This window comes from Salvelinus fontinalis, chromosome 35 (assembly GCF_029448725.1).
Source record: "Salvelinus fontinalis isolate EN_2023a chromosome 35, ASM2944872v1, whole genome shotgun sequence".
Taxonomy (NCBI): Eukaryota; Metazoa; Chordata; class Actinopteri; order Salmoniformes; family Salmonidae; genus Salvelinus; species Salvelinus fontinalis.
The window spans coordinates 40,926,783-40,943,526 of NC_074699.1; the positions used below are offsets into that span (position 1 = coordinate 40,926,783).

A 16,744-nucleotide genomic window follows, 5' to 3' on the forward strand; every position below is an offset into this window, starting at 1 on the left:
GGAAAGCGAAGGACACTGTGCCCCATGTTGTCTGCTCCCCATTGAGTAGTGTAGACATTTGCATTACATTTTCGTCATTTAGCAGACACTCTTATCCAGAGCGACTTACAGGAGCAATTAGGTTTAAGTGCCTTGCTCAATGGCACATCTACAGATTTTTCACCTAGTCTGATCGGGGATTCAAACCAGCGACCTTTCGGTTACTGACCCAGCGCTCTTAACCGCTAGGCTACCTGTATTATGCATCATGGTGACATCCAGATGGTAACTACCAAAATTACAAGTTATTTCTCATGTAGGCTGCTATCCTACCCAAAATAAAATCAAGTGGGGATGGTACAAATTGGAGATGGTGGGTGACCAATACTACACGTTATTTCTCCCTCACTCATCGACATTAACATCGCTTTGTTCTACCAGTTTTAACTAGCACCATGCTGCTCCTGTTGTGATCTAGCCTGCGTAAAGTAGATGGGAAGGGCTCATCAGGACGCCTGACTGAACCCAATACATTCGTCTCTACACTAGACTCTCAGCTGCGTGACGTACGTCAACCGTTTGGGCACCAGGCGTGTCCGTATAGCCTTTCCTCCTTGGCCATGGGCGCAGGCCAATACATTTATGGTTATTTCTTCTGCTCAGGCATCTGTTCGGGACACCCCATCTAGATGTATGGGTGAATAGATTGCCGTCTTCATTTGAAGCATGTTGAAATGGATGTAAGTTTTCCCCCACACATTGTCATGGTACCTTTTAATGAGGTTAGTGTTTAATGCCTTTTCATTGTAAAACCACACGTGTTATTAAAACCACTATAATCATTTCAATTGAGAAATTCTACACTCCAGCCAATTCTCACATTATCTTCACACAACGTGTGTGACGTTCCCATGGCAACCATCCTGTCCCTTTTCACCATCCGCAACATTTCTTTCAAAACAATGTATCTTTGTGCCATGCACCCTGCTGCGCCTCCTCCCCCGGGCCCCCAGCAGGCACTGACAGGCTACCAGTGTGCCGACCAACCAGTGTGCCAGGGCAGCAGATTGATACATGGTTCTCTTATGTGCCATTGTCTAGACCGGATTGATAAAGTTGGATTTATCTAAAACAACTGTCATTCAGCCTATAGTGGAAATTCTAAGCAATGTTGCCCATCAAGGTAGCTCTGTATGGTAAATTAGCCGTCATGCTAACTGTTTCTACGTTACGTCTCGCATTGACCCAGCAAGCCTGATTTATGTCTAAATGAATTTTCCTGAGCCCTTTGGTGTGAACACTTCTCTGAAGACTGAGAGGCTTTGTAAACACGATGCGACTCTCCGCTTAGAAGCTCCTATTCTGAGACTCAAGGCAGCTGGGCCTCTGGCCCAACATGCCACACACACGCACACCCTAACACAGCCCTCCTAAATGTTTATGAACTCGACGTAGCTCCAACATCTGGGCAGCACCTGAAGCAGTTTAACGGCTCACTTAGTCTCTTGTCCCAGGGAGATATTTCTAACAGCAGCTTTGTGAAGACGCCATTGATTTCTGGTCACCTGCACACAAGCCAGGTTGTTCCTGTCAACTCCTCTGGTGAGAAGCGTTCTCAACTTGACGGTGCGCAAACGCTATATGTTAAGTTAGGGCTGTGTTTTGTGTACAGTGACCAGCCCCAACCTCCTCAAATTCAATCCAAATGGTTGAATGGGTGTCATTGTCTTTCAGTCTGTTTGGTATTCAGTCAGAATGTGTGATCGTCATCTGACCTGAAATACCAAGGTTGTCTTATGGTTGTCTTATGGTTGTCTTGTATTTTCTCAAGTCTGAGATTGGTTACAAGCCCAGGGTGTACTCTTTCTTGTCACTCTCAGCACCCTGAAGTGATATTTCCAGTCCAATAGATAAAATAACTACCCCGTCTGAAACTGCCTCTACTCCGCAGTGTCAGCCGTCCATCTTCTGTCTCTTACTTATGGAGTGTTCAGTCTATAAAAGGGTTGCGATGTGTGACGGCTCCCATGTTTTTAGGACTGAACTGACCCAGTCAGGAAAAACAACCTGTTTGTGGTTCTATAGGTTTTAATGGGTTGTTGCCAGCTGCTGGTGCCATCTGTATGAATGGTGTATGGCCTTTCTAATACTTCAATATCCCCCTTTTCATAGGGTATCAGCAGAGGCCATTTTGGTTTCCTCTGTAAATTAGTGTATGTATGTAGGCTAGCATTGTGTTAGTGTTTTGTATCTGAGCTGTCACAATCACACCTGTTGCCGCACGCTTGTAAAGGACAAATGCAGGTGGGATACAATTAACATCTCCACTACACACGTACAATAATAGCCTTGTGTTCTTTAGTAGGGGTTCTCTGTCGATTCCTTGTCAGGCTCGATGCCAGTTACCCTGTCTAGATAACAGTGGTGTAATGTCGCTAGATTGATGCCAGTTACCCTGTCTAGATAACATTGGTGTAATGTCGCTAGATTGATGCCAGTTACCCTGTCTAGATAACAGTGGTGTAATGTCGCTAGATCGGCATCACAAGACGTGGTGTTGCATCTTCAAGAAAGATATGACGCTTTCGAAATCCCTTCCGCTTTTAACAAGATAAATCTGTGGTGAAGATGCTGCCAGACTGTTCATTGCATAATGTTCTCAATGTGGCGGTTTGTCAGGTGTTTGTGTAGTATGACAAAGTACCTCAGCGGCTACTTTATTAGATTCCTCCTCCAACTCATGAATTAATTCAGTGTTTTCACTCGTCATAAGACGCTGTCCAGAGCAGCCCCCCCTCAGAGAGGATGTTGGTTATTTTCCCTCTTGCTGGCTGCACTGAAACCTGGTTATGGAGGAGCCCCAAGAAAACAGCTTTTCAGGATGCGGTAGATTTCCGTTAGATATACAGTGCCTTCGGAAGTATTCAGACCCCAGAACTTTTCCCACATTTTGTTACGTTACAGCCTTATTCTAAAATGGATTAAATCGTTTATTTCCCCTCATCAATCTACACACAATACCCCATAATGACAAAGCAAAAAACTGATATCACATTTACGTAAGTATTCAGACCCATTTAAGAATGATGGAGGCCACTGTGTTCTTGGTCCTTCAATGCTGCAGAAATGTTTTGGTAACCTTCACCAGATCTGTGCCTCGAAACAGTCCTGTCTTGGAGCTCTACGGACAATTCCTTTGACCTCATGGCTTGGATTTTGCTCTGACATGCACTGTCAACTGTGGGACCTTATATAGACAGGTGTCTGCCTTTACAAATCATGTCCAATCAATTACGTTTATCACAGGTGGACTCCAATCAAGTTGTAGAAACATTCCAAGGATGATCAATGGAAACAGGATGCACCCGAGTTCAACTTCGAGTCTCAGAGCAAAGGGTCTGAATTCTTATGTAAATAAGCAATTTCCTTTCTTTTTTCTTAAAAAAAAAAAAAAAAAAAACATTTCTAACCTATTTTCGCTTTGTCATTATGGGGTATGGTGTGTAGATTGCCAAGGATAAGTATTTATTTAATCCATTTTAGAGTAGGGCTGTAACGTAACAAAATGTGGAAATTGTCAAGGGGTCTAAATATTTTCCTAAGGCACTGTAGGTGGTATATATCCCTCACTGCCTTTTTTCACTTAACTAACAGAATTGTATAGGTGAACGAGTTTCTACAATGTCTTCAGCCAGTCAATGACGTCAGACCTGTAATTCATTTGTAATTGGAAGGATGCATTTGTTTACAAACCAAGCTGGTGTATACAGCATCTCTTCCTCATGCTGATGATAGCCAGGCAAGCACATGGCTGTCTTAGTCTCTTTGCTGTATAAAGTATTCATCGTCCTGTGTTGGAGTCATGCAATATGCACAGCCTCTTAAGGCTCTGAACTCATCAGTGAACTGGGTCACGTCAGACACACACGGTTAGTGCTATTCAGTATCCTTGGGACGTCACTACCTGAAACCTTAACCCTTACCTATCCCTAACCTTAACCGTTAACCATTTTAAATGTCAACGTCAATGTGGTGACATCAGTGTGACGTCCCAAGGATCCTGGATAGCATGGCCCACACACGTGGCTCGGCTCTCGTCTCCTTAACTCCTCAGTTAATAGAGAAAAACACTGGAACAAAATGGCCGCCTTTGATTCGGAGGGAGACGGCTGTGTTTGGATTTACGTAACAAGGCAATGAATGTTTGACAGCCAAAGCGGAGGGAAATGTAAGCGATTGTCTTGCGGAACGGTCGCTGGTTATTTATACTGCCCGGGAAGATGATTCCTCCCCCTTTTCCTGGTAATGTGAGCCCTGACCTCCCACAGAGCGCCATTGGTGTTTACTACCAACCCAGAGGTTCTGAGGTACAGTACTGCCACCTTCCCAGCGACAGATTTATTTTCTCATACCGTTGCTTAACAGCTTCTGTAAATTCTTCCCCAGCCGAGTCTCTCCGACACTTTGTGAACAGCCACAAAATGGATGAAAACATGAGTCTATCTGCTGCTTGTGATTGTGTGAATCAGTCGGGCCTTTAATCTTCGGGCCTTTAAAGAACTCACCGTTGAGAGACTGGCTGAGTCATTGTAACAGAGGAATGATTGTGAACCTGATTGAAAATTCTCAGCGATGTTCTAAAACCTTGAATAAGTGAATTAATGACCTCTTATACTGCAGTATGGCCTCAAGGGAGCATGGCTGGGATTGGCTACGGACCATAGAATTAAAGAAACAATAGGCTATGGATGCCTAGATGCGATTTTAAATACCAAGGCAAATATCCCTGCAGTATGTACAAATTTACACGTGACACGACACACACCATAGCCCACACATGGCATATTATCCGCATTATCAACATTTTGTGAATGATGCTGCGTTGGGTAGGCATATTGGGTAGGGTGTTGACAATATCCCCCACAGTGACCAGGGTCATCCTATCAAATCACGGCTTGATGCGCTGAAACGGCGGGCTCTGTATGCCCCGTGGAATTGATCAAGCGTCCGGCCAATAAGAATGTGATTGTTCTGTTGGTGTTTTCAGCCAGTGTGTGAGAGTGTACCTGAGAGAAGGGGCATGCTATGGGGTGGTAGCACCAATACGTTTGTCACAAGTCACTTAAACGAGGCTACATTAGGGGTCTTGATTTCAATGGCACGTTTCCTGTAAAAACTTGTTTGTTTTATTTTTTATTTTAAGGTGAATTATAAAGGAACTGACTCTCCCTAAATGTTCATCTGTGTTCCAGCGCCTCGGGCATTTCTCTCCCTGCCCCGTCCACACCACTGTTACAAACACGGGCCAGCTATTGCTCTTGGATGATTGGCATTGACAGGACCGGACAGGGAGAAGGATAGAACACCAGGTAGAAAACCAGTCCTGCTGAAACTCAATAGCCGTGTATGAGGTACAAACTTACAAACCGTGGGCAATTCCAACCCCCCCCCCCCCCCCCCCTCAATTCGGGAAAGAAACTTGATCTTAACGGGCCTGGAAAAACAGGCATGACTAACTCTCCAGGAATGTCTCCTGGTCAAAAGGAGAACGCCAGCTATTTTCTGCCGTAAAGAGACTAATTCTGTTGAATTTCGTTGGAGAGATCCCTAAAGCTTTTCTGTCTGTGTGCTTCTAAAATTCCTAATTCTGTTGAATCGAGTATACGGAATCCCTAAAGCCTTTTGCATATTCCGTTAAGCTCTCTTTACTGATTCTAGACCTGCTTTTAATTAAAATGGTAGGAGCCACATTGTGTGATGCTCAGTTTGCTCAGAGGTGGGGAGATCCTCTGTCTTTTCACGGGTATCGTCCTTAAACCAGACATTGTGCTGTTTCACTAATCTCCAGAATGATGATTACTTTTACTACCAACAAATGCAGGTAATGTAGGTTTTTAGATCAGTGAATGATGCAAGATTAAGCAGATTTCTTCGTCATCTTCCCCGGTAGTTTGACTTGAGCTCCAAAAATGACATTCGTTAAGTATGTCGTTTGCATTCTGAGTGGAACAGGTTATTTTAATTGCAGCTCTGTACACCACAGATAGTCCTACAGACCGACGATAACGGGGAAGCTGCCCTGCATTTGCACTGCATATCAAACACTTAAAACTCTCTATTGCTCTGAGTTGATATGGGCCTATCTCATCACTCAGTGTTAATAAGAGTAAAGATCGTCGGCGCAGCAGCGCCTCGTGATAGATACCGCCTGGCAGGCGGCTGGAAAATGAGGAGCCACCCTGTCGATTAAATGGGAGAATTGGGATTAATTTAGTGTTAGCTTTAGAATCTCCCTTCTATCTCTCACACACACACACACACACACACACACACACACACACACACACACACACACACACACACACACACACACACACACACACACACACACACACACACACACACACACACACACACACACACACACACACACACACACAACCACAAATTGATGAACTCACCTCCGGTCCACTGTAGATCTGATGTGGCAACAGGAAAGGGAGGCCATCACTGTGGCAACAGGAAAGGGAGGCCATCACTGTGGCAACAGGAAAGGGAGGCCATCACTGTGGCAACAGGAAAGGGAGGCCATCACTGTGGCAACAGGAAAGGGAGGCCATCACTGTGGCAACAGGAAAGGGAGGCCATCACTGTGGCAACAGGAAAGGGAGGCCATCACTGTGGCAACAGGAAAGGGAGGCCATCACTGTGGCAACAGGAAAGGGAGGCCATCACTGTGGCAACAGGAAAGGGAGGCCATCACTGTGGCAACAGGAAAGGGAGGCCATCACTGTGGCAACAGGAAAGGGAGGCCATCACTGTGGCAACAGGAAAGGGAGGCCATCACTGTGGCAACAGGAAAGGGAGGCCATCACTGTGGCAACAGGAAAGGGAGGCCATCACTGTGGCAACAGGAAAGGGAGGCCATCACTGTGGCAACAGGAAAGGGAGGCCATCACTGTGGCAACAGGAAAGGGAGGCCATCACTGTAGCTCCAGGGCCTAAATACAAAGTGAAGAGCATGGAGATGGTGCTCAGGGCACTGGTCATCCAGGCAGCCAGCCAGTCATCCAACCAGCCAGGCTGGTAGAGAAGGTACACTCCCACCTATGTGTGAGGTTGGGTATTGTGATAGTGTCTCCTTTCGTTTCCATTAAATGGACAATATAGTACAGGTACTGTTCTTTCCCTCCCTCTGTTGACGTTCAGTCCTAACTAACCCCAGTTTCCTCCCTATTTTCCAACATAGCTATTTAATGACGTCCCTGGGGTCGTCAGGCAGCTGTGAGGCCTGGGGCGGCCATGTATATGCCAGGCTATATGCATCCCACATCTGGAGGCAGATCACCTTTCGGGCATTGTTTTCAAGGTTGTCTTTGACGTATCATGTCCTGTACCTAACACAGTGCTGCATTTACAGATCAGAATCTACCCGAGAGGCAGACATATAGGACGGATTCTCTGTCACTGCAACCACATCAACTCAGAGGCCTTTGAGGTTTTATGTGAACTCTTTCTGTGAGAGTGAATGTGTAGTGGAGAAATCTGCAGTGTTTGACTTTGTCTGTCTTATACAGTATTACAGAGAGCATAGAAACCAGGCTGTTGTGTGTATGACGACACCACTATGGAGGTGTTTGTTGCTGCTGCATCTCCCACACACCAACAGTTAGAAGAGATGTGGTGCTGAGTGGAGACGGGGTCTCAGCGGTAGACGGGGGTCTCAGCTCTCAGCCTTCTCTGAAGTGGGATATATTCCAGAGCTGTCACTCTCTCACCTCCCTCACCACCCTCACCCCAACCCCCTGAGAGGGGAGCCCAAAGCCTGTAGTGACACACACGCGCACACACACGCACGCACACACACAGCCTCAACACTTCTTCCTGTCTGCGGACACACAGCTTCAACCGAGCCAGAACAAACAACAACCACTGACTCCGCATCGCCAGGGAAACAGCCCGGCCAACCAAAACATTCACACAGACCACCATCACATTAACAGGCCTCACATTGAATTCTTCCCCCATTTTTTGTGTGTGTGTGTGTGAGTGAAGTGGCCCAATGCTTTTGAAGACCAGATTGTCTAACTTCTATATTATAGTATACTTGCACCGTGTTTCCATTTCGGTCAGGCTTTCTTTCAAAATGAAATGTTGTCGCCTTGTCGTTTCTCGACATACACCGCTCGGCATAGACCGAGGTTTCAGATCAATGGCTTTAAACGCAGGAAATAATTATCACAGATGAAAGTAGGGAGAGGAACACAAACAGCCTGTGGATTCAGCTTTTTAATTAGTGTTGCGAAATCTTTTCTCACTACAGCAAATTAGCCTCCCTGGGTTCTGGAGCGTTCTGTCATGGAGGATAGACGCATTACTTTACACCAACGTGGATCACAGCCAGGGGAAGTTCAGGCTGGGGTTATTACCTCTTACAGATGGATTAGGAATGGATCGGATTTGGAAAAATTGATTTCTGTCCCACTGTTAGGTAATAATTGCAAATCACAAGGGCCGATTTGAGATCAGGCCCACTCGTAAACAGATACGTAGGCATATTTCCTGATGAAACACATGAAACTGGTTGTACAGCTGTGTAGCTGTAGGCAGTAGCATACTGGCAGGACTCAAGCCTCTTTTGATCTGTCTCCTCGTGCTCTCCTCTCTCGCTCTCCTCCTCTTTTGCTCTCCTCTCAACTCAAACATGCTTATGTGTCATCAAAGCAACAGCAGAACAGAAATGAAAAACATGAACTTTTAACACCAACCTTCCTCCCTCTTCCTCCCCAGGTATGCCCCGGTTCTCCAGCCAGCCGGCAGCAGCCAGCATACGCCTGGGAGACAGCCAGGTTCTGGCGTGCGACGTCAACCCAGACCTGGTACCTTTAGCCCGGTGGGAGCGTGAGCGTGAGCCCCTGGAGCTGAGCTCTAGGCTGGTGCAGCTACCCAACGGAGCCCTGGTGGTGAGCAACGCGTCGGAGGCCGACGCTGGGCTCTACCGCTGCATGGTGGAGAACGCTGGGCCCGCCAAGACCAGTGAAGAGGCCCAGCTCACAATACTGCCAGGTAATACTATAGATACTATATAGCTCTACGTAATGCCAGGTAATACTATAGATACTATATAGCTCTACGTAATGCCAGGTAATACTATAGATACAATATAACAAGGACCGATCTAGATGTCTGTAGTGCGTGCAATAACCTTTCTTCAGCATCTCTGCTTTGGCAGAGGAAAGAAAAGGTACAGTAGTTGTATAATTAAGCAATAAGGCCTGAGGGGATGTGGTATGTGGCCAATATTCCACGGCTAAGGGCTGTTCTTATGCAAGACGCAACGTGGAGTGCCTGGATACAGCCATTAGCCATGGTATATTGGCCATATACCACAAACCCCCAAGGTGCATTATTGCTATTATAAACTGGTTACCAAAGTTAAAAAAAAACAATCATTGTATACGATCTGATATACCACGGCATTCAGCCAATCAGCATTCAGAGTTCTAACCACCCAGTTTAGAATTAATAACAGTATTTACAGCATTCAATTGTTGGAATTGTAAGAGTTGTTGCCCTGTTCCTTTCTTTGCTGTTGTCATTCTAATGGAATCCAGAAAGAACAAAACCCTGTCCTCAAACGTTTACATCAAAAGGTTCAAAGTTCTGGGCAAAGACACAAAACATCCATATCAAATTAGATATTTTTCTTGATCAAATAACATGGAAAATAACCACTTTTTGTGCAGTATTAATTTACCATCCTTACAAACCACTTAATGTACATTACTGTGTTGTATATAGGCAGGTCATCTAGGTTTGTACCTGTAGACTTTCTATCACCATGAAGAAAAACAATGTACACTACAGTAATTGAGTACTTAGAGACATCAGGTGGTTTGTGATGAGATGTGATGTGGCTCATCTGGTACGGCATGGTGCTTGCAATGCTATGGTTGTGGGTTGGATTCCCACAGGGGATCAGTACCAAAAAGTATAAAAATGTATGTGCTTACTGTTAGTTGCTGTGGATAAGAGCATCTGCTAACATGGAAAAGGAAGGAATCGACCGTTTCAGTTTTCACATAGAAATAAGTTGGATTCGCAAAGTATTTCAAGAAACTGGAAAACGTATCAAGCAAGTATTTCTATATTCCACAAGTATTATCATATTAACTGTTATCAGACTCAAGTTACAAATGCTGGTAAACACTCAAATACATTTAGTTTTTTCAACAAACAAAAAAATGTCACAGAATTAGTGCAGTGGACCTTTACTAGTCCTGTATTAGCGCCCCGATTCTAGACATCTTCAGCTCGCAGCACCCCCCCCACGCCGAAACTACTTCCCGCTGCTATGGCTGTAGACTACTGTTGGCCGATACTCGGAGCAGACCCCTCGTGGTCAGACATTACTGCCAGTTGAACACACTGAGAGACTTGTACATGGTGTACCACTCCTCCACTCAAGTAATTTACCTCCAGCATGAACACATTTGACCCGGCCTCATGGAGAGAGACTATCCTCTGTGTACAACGTAGAACACTAAATAATGCATGTAGAGCAGAATTAGGCCGATACCCGCTAATTATCAAAATCCAGAGAAGAGACGTTAAATTCTACAACCACCTAAAAGGAAGCGATTCCCAAACCTTCCATAACAAAGCCATCACCTACAGAGAGATGAACCTGGAGAAAATTTGCCTAAGCAAGCTGGTCCTGGGGCTCTGTTCACAAACACACCCCACAGAGCCCCAGGACAGCAACACAATTAGACCCAACCAAATCATGAGAAAACAAAAAGATAATTACTTGACACATTGGAAAGAAGTAACAAAAAAACAGGGCAAACTAGATGCTATTTGGCCCTAAACAGAGAGTACACAGTGGCAGAATACATGACCACTGTGACTGACCCAAACGTAATAAGGAAAGCTTTGACTATGTACAGACTCAGTGAGCATAGCCTTGCTATTGAGAAAGGCCGCCGTAGGCAGACCTGGCTATGTGCTCACTGCCCACAAAATGAGGTGGAAACTGAGCTCCACTTCCTAACCTCCTGCCCAATGTATGACCATATTAGAGACACATATTTCCCTCAGATTACACAGATTCACAAAGAATTCGAAAACAAACCCGATTTTGATACCCTCCCGGGTGAAATACCACAGTGTGCCATCACAGCAGCAAGATTTGTGACCTGTTGACACAAGATTTTTATTAAATGTTTTTATTTAACTAGGCAAGTCAGTTAAGGACAAATTCTTATTTACAATATCGGCCAATCCCCTGGGCCTACCCCAGCAAAACCCGGATGACGTTGGGCCAATTGTGCTCCACCCTATGGGACTTCCAATCACGTCTGGATGTGATGCAGCCTGGATTTGAACCAGGTACTTCAGTGACTCCTATTGCATTGTGATGCAGTATCTTAGACCACTGCGCCACTCGGGAGCACAAAAGGTCAACCAGTGAAGAACAAACACTGTTGTAAATACAACCCTTATTTATTTTCCCTTTTGTACTTTAACCATTTGTACACCGTTACAACACTGTATATATACATATGACATTTGTAATGTCTTTATTATTTTGGAACTTCTGTGAGTGTAATGTTTACGGTTCATTTTTTGTTTATTCCCCTTTAGTTTATTCCAGCCCTTTGAATTGAGAGATGCACGCTTATACGGAGAGAGAGCCCCCAGTGGGCTTATCAGAGGGAACTGTAACTCAATCTCTACTCAAAGGGGGCTGAATTCCATTGTCACAGCTTCAACCGCCAGAACTTTTATTTAGTGGAGTTGTTCAGGGCTGGGGTCTGTCAGGCAGCGCAGAGAAGATATTAGAGGTGGTAAATCAGACTTCAACGCGTCCCAGCTGGTGTATTTTTCTATGTCTCTCAGTATGTGTGGCCGAGGCTGAGAGTGTATTCAAAACACACTGCCACAAGCACACATACACACAAGATGTTTTGCATCATAGAAGCAACACGGCGTTTCAGGAGTTCTTTGGTGGTACCATACATGGACTGAAACAGTTGACTGAGAGAACAATGGGGGGGGGGGGGGGGGACAGTTTGGGGGTCCGTTCCATTTCAATTGAGTTAACTTCAAAAATCCTCATCGAAAATTCATGCAATTGTTTTCAATTCTTTGAAGGGAATTTCAACTAATTTCTTGAATTGACTGAAATTGACCCCCCCAAGCCTGAAAAGGTCTTAAAATAATTAAGAGGTTAATCACACCTTCAGGGTCACTGTCTTTTCGCCATCTCAAGGGGTTAACTTTGGGCAAAGCAGTTCAGCCAGTTGGGCGACCTGAGTGGTCTTCAGAGGTGTTGGTCATTTTACTGATCAGATCTCAGGATGGGAGTCTTTTGAAGTGAGGAATGATGACACACGTTAACCAGAGGTCGACCCTGCTCTTTGTTTGGACAGAAACCGGAGAGGAGAGAGAACTGGAGTTCCTGGTAGAGCCACTTCCTGTGACCAAAGTGGTGGGGGCCAGTTTGCTGCTGCCGTGTGTGGTGACGGGTTACCCAGCGCCCTACGTCCGATGGATGGTGGGAGACAAGCTTGTCGAGGAGAGGTGAGTTGGACGCTAAAGCCCTATTTTTAGAGGGAATTTTAAATGTGTATTTCTTGAGCCCATTTCTTACAACTCAACAGTATAAATCAAACATCTCAAATGGCTGTAAATGACCTCAAATGGCTGTTCAACTGGAAATACTTTTTTCATCTCCTCATTGCCATAAGTTACTTTGTTTATATCCATCCATATTAGCACAGAAATCAAGTGTTGTGTGTTCATTTGTAGTGTTTGAATCATTTTGATGATTGCTGTGGTCATTAAACATGTCCGTAAGGTATTGTGACTGTGTTCCTCTAGCCCTCAGACGTTCCTAGTCACACTCCTATAGCAGTACCAGCTTCCTTTGTGCCTTGTGCCCAAAGTGCAAACACTTAAAGAGCTGGCGCCTGTTCCCCGAGGTGTTAACGCCACTGGGCCTGAGTGTCTGACTGCCACTTCAGCAGGGAGACAACAAGGACGGGGCTGCCAGCCGTGTCAGGGAGTTCACAAATTAAAACCCCGGGAGAGTGTCACACTCTTAGCCCTCCCCTGGGAGAGCTGTGGATCAAGCCAAACCCCTGGGAGAGCTGTGGCTCAAGCCATGACCCTAGGATAACTGTGGCTCAAGCCATGACCCTAGGATAGCTGTGGCTCAAGCCATGACCCTAGGATAGCTGTGGCTCAAGCCATGACCCTAGGATAGCTGTGGCTCAAGCCATGACCCTAGGATAGCTGTGGCTCAAGCCAAACCCCTGGGAGAGCTGTGGCTCAAGCCATGACCCTAGGATAGCTGTGGCTCAAGCCATGACCCTAGGATAGCTGTGGCTCAAGCCATGACCCTAGTATAGCTGTGGCTCAAGCCATGACCCTAGGATAGCTGTGGCTCAAGCCATGACCCTAGGATAGCTGTGACTCAAGCCATGACCCTAGGATAGCTGTGGCTCAAGCCATGACCCTAGGATAGCTGTGGCTCAAACCAAACCCCAGGATAGCTGTGGCTCAAGCCATGACCCTAGGATAGCTGTGGCTCAAGCCATGACCCTAGGATAGCTGTGGCTCAAGCCATGACCCTAGGATAGCTGTGGCTCAAGCCATGACCCTAGGATAGCTGTGGCTCAAGCCATGACCCTAGGAGAGCTGTGGCTCAAGCCATGACCCTAGGAGAGCTGTGGCTCAAGCCAATCCCCTGGGAGAGCTGTGGCTCAAGCCAATCCCCTGGGAGAGCTGTGGCTCAAGCCATGACTTTAGGAGAGCTGTGGCTCAAGCCATGACTTTAGGAGAGCTGTGGCTCAAGCCAATCCCCTGGGAGAGCTGTGGCTCAAGCCAATCCCCTGGGAGAGCTGTGGCTCAAGCCAATCCCCTGGGAGAGCTGTGGCTCAAGCCAATCCCCTGGGAGAGCTGTGGCTCAAGCCAATCCCCTGGGAGAGCTGTGGCTCAAGCCAATCCCCTGGGAGAGCTGTGGATCAAGCCAATCCCCTAGGAGAGCTGTGGCCCAAGCCAAACCCCCGGGAGAGCTGTGTGGACAGAATAGCTAACAGAGTGGCTACACGGGCTATCTGAGTTGACCCTTGTATTCATTTTCATTTTTGCACAGTCTCTATACACACACACAAACAGGACTCTACACACACACGCACACTGACACACACAGGGTCGAGTTCTGGTCAATTCCAAAGTTCCTGCCTTGGTTTGTATGGGTTTTACCTGGTTACCACACAGCCGTGTTTTCAGTTTGTCCCTTCCGGTAATAAGTATGTAAGTGAAGGGGACAGGCTAAGAAACAAGAGATGAGAGATGAGGGCTCATTATTTTGGTTAAGAACGTTGTCTCGCACATTTAACACATCCCTTCTGAAGTTCAGCTTGAAAAGGACATTGTCTCCTTCTAACAAGAGAACATCTTCAACAGTGTGTCAGACACTTTCATATCAGCTTCTGTCTCAGTCCCGGTAGAGTTGACTATCTCACTATCTTGGTATATTGGTCTTGGATGCAGTGTGTCATTTTTGAAAACCACAGCTGAGGGTGGCAGACTGATAATAGGAGAGTTATTAGGTTAAATATTCATTACAATATATGTTCTTCATTGTCCACATACCAAATATCCCTGTGGTACTCTGGGATGGGAGGGTTGAGGGGGTGCTTACATTGTTAATTAGAGCGTGTGCTGAACAAAAGGGAGGTCCTCCCTTCTTACCCAGGCCACTTTACCCAGGAACACGCACAGCCGTGTGATGAATACATTGAGTTAGGCCATTCTAACATTGTAACACAGGATTGACAATTAAGCAACTGCTGGCAGAGTGGAGATCTGATCTTGTTTCTCCTTCAGCGCGTCCCTTCCCTCCCAGGCAGACTTCAGAGGAAGAGAAGCACTGTCACTTTGTAATAATTGGAACGGAGGGAGGAAAAGAGGAGGGAATCCGTACGGAGCCTCATAATTGGTTGACTGTATGGAACCGTATCGCAATCAGAGCTGTTGAAGTAGACTGTGAATCCCGTATCTCCCACGACAGGAAGTTTATGGAGATGTGTAGAGATGGCGATGACTCGGTAAGAGGACAAAGTTGATTTATGTTAAAGCTCTGGCGCTGACACTCGAAGGTGGTTGATGTCTCGCTGCGGTAGCATCTCTGGCATGGTAAAATACCCTGTTGATAGGATGAGTCAGAGAGAATATGTTTTAATATGGAGAGTTGGAGGGAGAGGGGTGTACAGTTTCTCTACAGGGTCGCCTCTACAGGAACTCCTCTGGCTAGTCTGTTTCTTAGAGAGATCTGGAGATTCATTCTACTCGACAGTGACTGTTCAACACATTGGTAGTAGTCGTTAGTGTGACTGAGGTTCAGAAGCCCTACTCTCGTTATACGTCTCTCAGGACAGACGTCGTAGTTCCATATTCTATCTGCATAGCCAACTCTTCTGACATTCATTCATTGTCATGCCATCGACCAATCAAACAATTGTCTGCAGCAGGAATGGGCAACCCCCTTTTGAAGGCTTTTTAATTTTATACTCAAGGTGCAATTTTTAAATTTGGTTGTGCATCAGCAGTTTCTTATGTCGGTCACTGATAGTCACTCCTTTAGCTCATGTCAGCTGACATTCTTTTGATAGACTGCTGCTAGAATAATTTACCCATCTAAACTTAGTAATCATGGTCAAACTAACGGTCGTGGCTCCCCCATTGATTTTGTTAGTCCGTCTCACTCAGATATCATATTCAAATTCTAAACAGTTATCCAGGTTAATTTCCTCCATCAGCTCAATATCACCCCGTCTAGATTGCACAAGTTCAACCCTGATATCTCCTCCTATGTTTTAGATGCTCAGATGAAGGAACATTCCTCCATTCCACTTGGCAGTGTTCAAAACTACACGGTTTCTGGCAGCGGGTTTGAGATACAATATTCTCAATTCATGGGGTTGCATTCCCTTTAAACCTGGAGGTCTGTCTGCTGGGTAACTTTACTAACTCCAATCTTAGGCAAAGCCAAACTATAAAGCTAACAGAAATATTGCTAGCGATTGCCAAGAAATGTATTGCCTAGAAATGGAAATGGGATTCCTCCCTGCCAATTGCAATGTGGCTATCAGAAGTTAATAGTTGTATCCCACTGGAGAAAATCACTTACTGCTTGAGGAATAAGTTAGACATTTTATTGACTATATGGAGAATCTCACAGCATATTGATTGCATCTCTATGTAACCTTGGCGTAATGTTTCACACTTAATGTATAACATGTAGCTTACGGCAGATGACCATATGATCCAATGTCTCATTATTTTTTGATTTTGACTTTCTTTTATTGTGTGTGTGTGTATATTAAAAAAACTAAAAAAACATTTATGTACACACGTCTGTCTTGTAAGGCTATTGTCACTTTGTTATATTGTCTAATATCTTTCCATTTTTGTTTTAATTGGAAAATGCAAAAAAATAATAATAATATCTTAACATTTCTCTCCACCTTATGGCATAATGGGTAGAATTGCAAAAATAATACTCTTAAACAATATCTATGTTTATCTCTGCTGTCAAGAGAAGGGTAGGCAAAATGTTTTGATCTCAATTTTAGGGAGGGGGGGGGGGGTGCACATGTGGGTCCGTAGACCCAAACCACTGCGGCCCCTCATGATGAGTTCAGATGTTTTGTGACAATCCCCCCCCTAATCATAGTTGCCCATCCCTGGTCTA

The 16,744-nt window shown here is 45.4% G+C and overlaps 1 protein-coding gene across 14 annotated transcripts in view; it reads left to right on the forward strand.

Annotated features, from left to right (window-relative positions):
* LOC129834874 (neogenin-like) overlaps nucleotides 1-16,744 on the forward strand; it is a 249,315-nt gene that overhangs the window by 115,376 nt on the left and 117,195 nt on the right. For all 14 annotated transcript variants that reach the window (XM_055900212.1, XM_055900218.1, XM_055900213.1 and 11 more), the window contains exons 3-4: nucleotides 8,770-9,045; nucleotides 12,414-12,564. In XM_055900212.1, coding sequence (XP_055756187.1) covers nucleotides 8,770-9,045; nucleotides 12,414-12,564 — 427 coding nt within the window. The remainder of the gene's footprint in view (nucleotides 1-8,769; nucleotides 9,046-12,413; nucleotides 12,565-16,744) is intronic.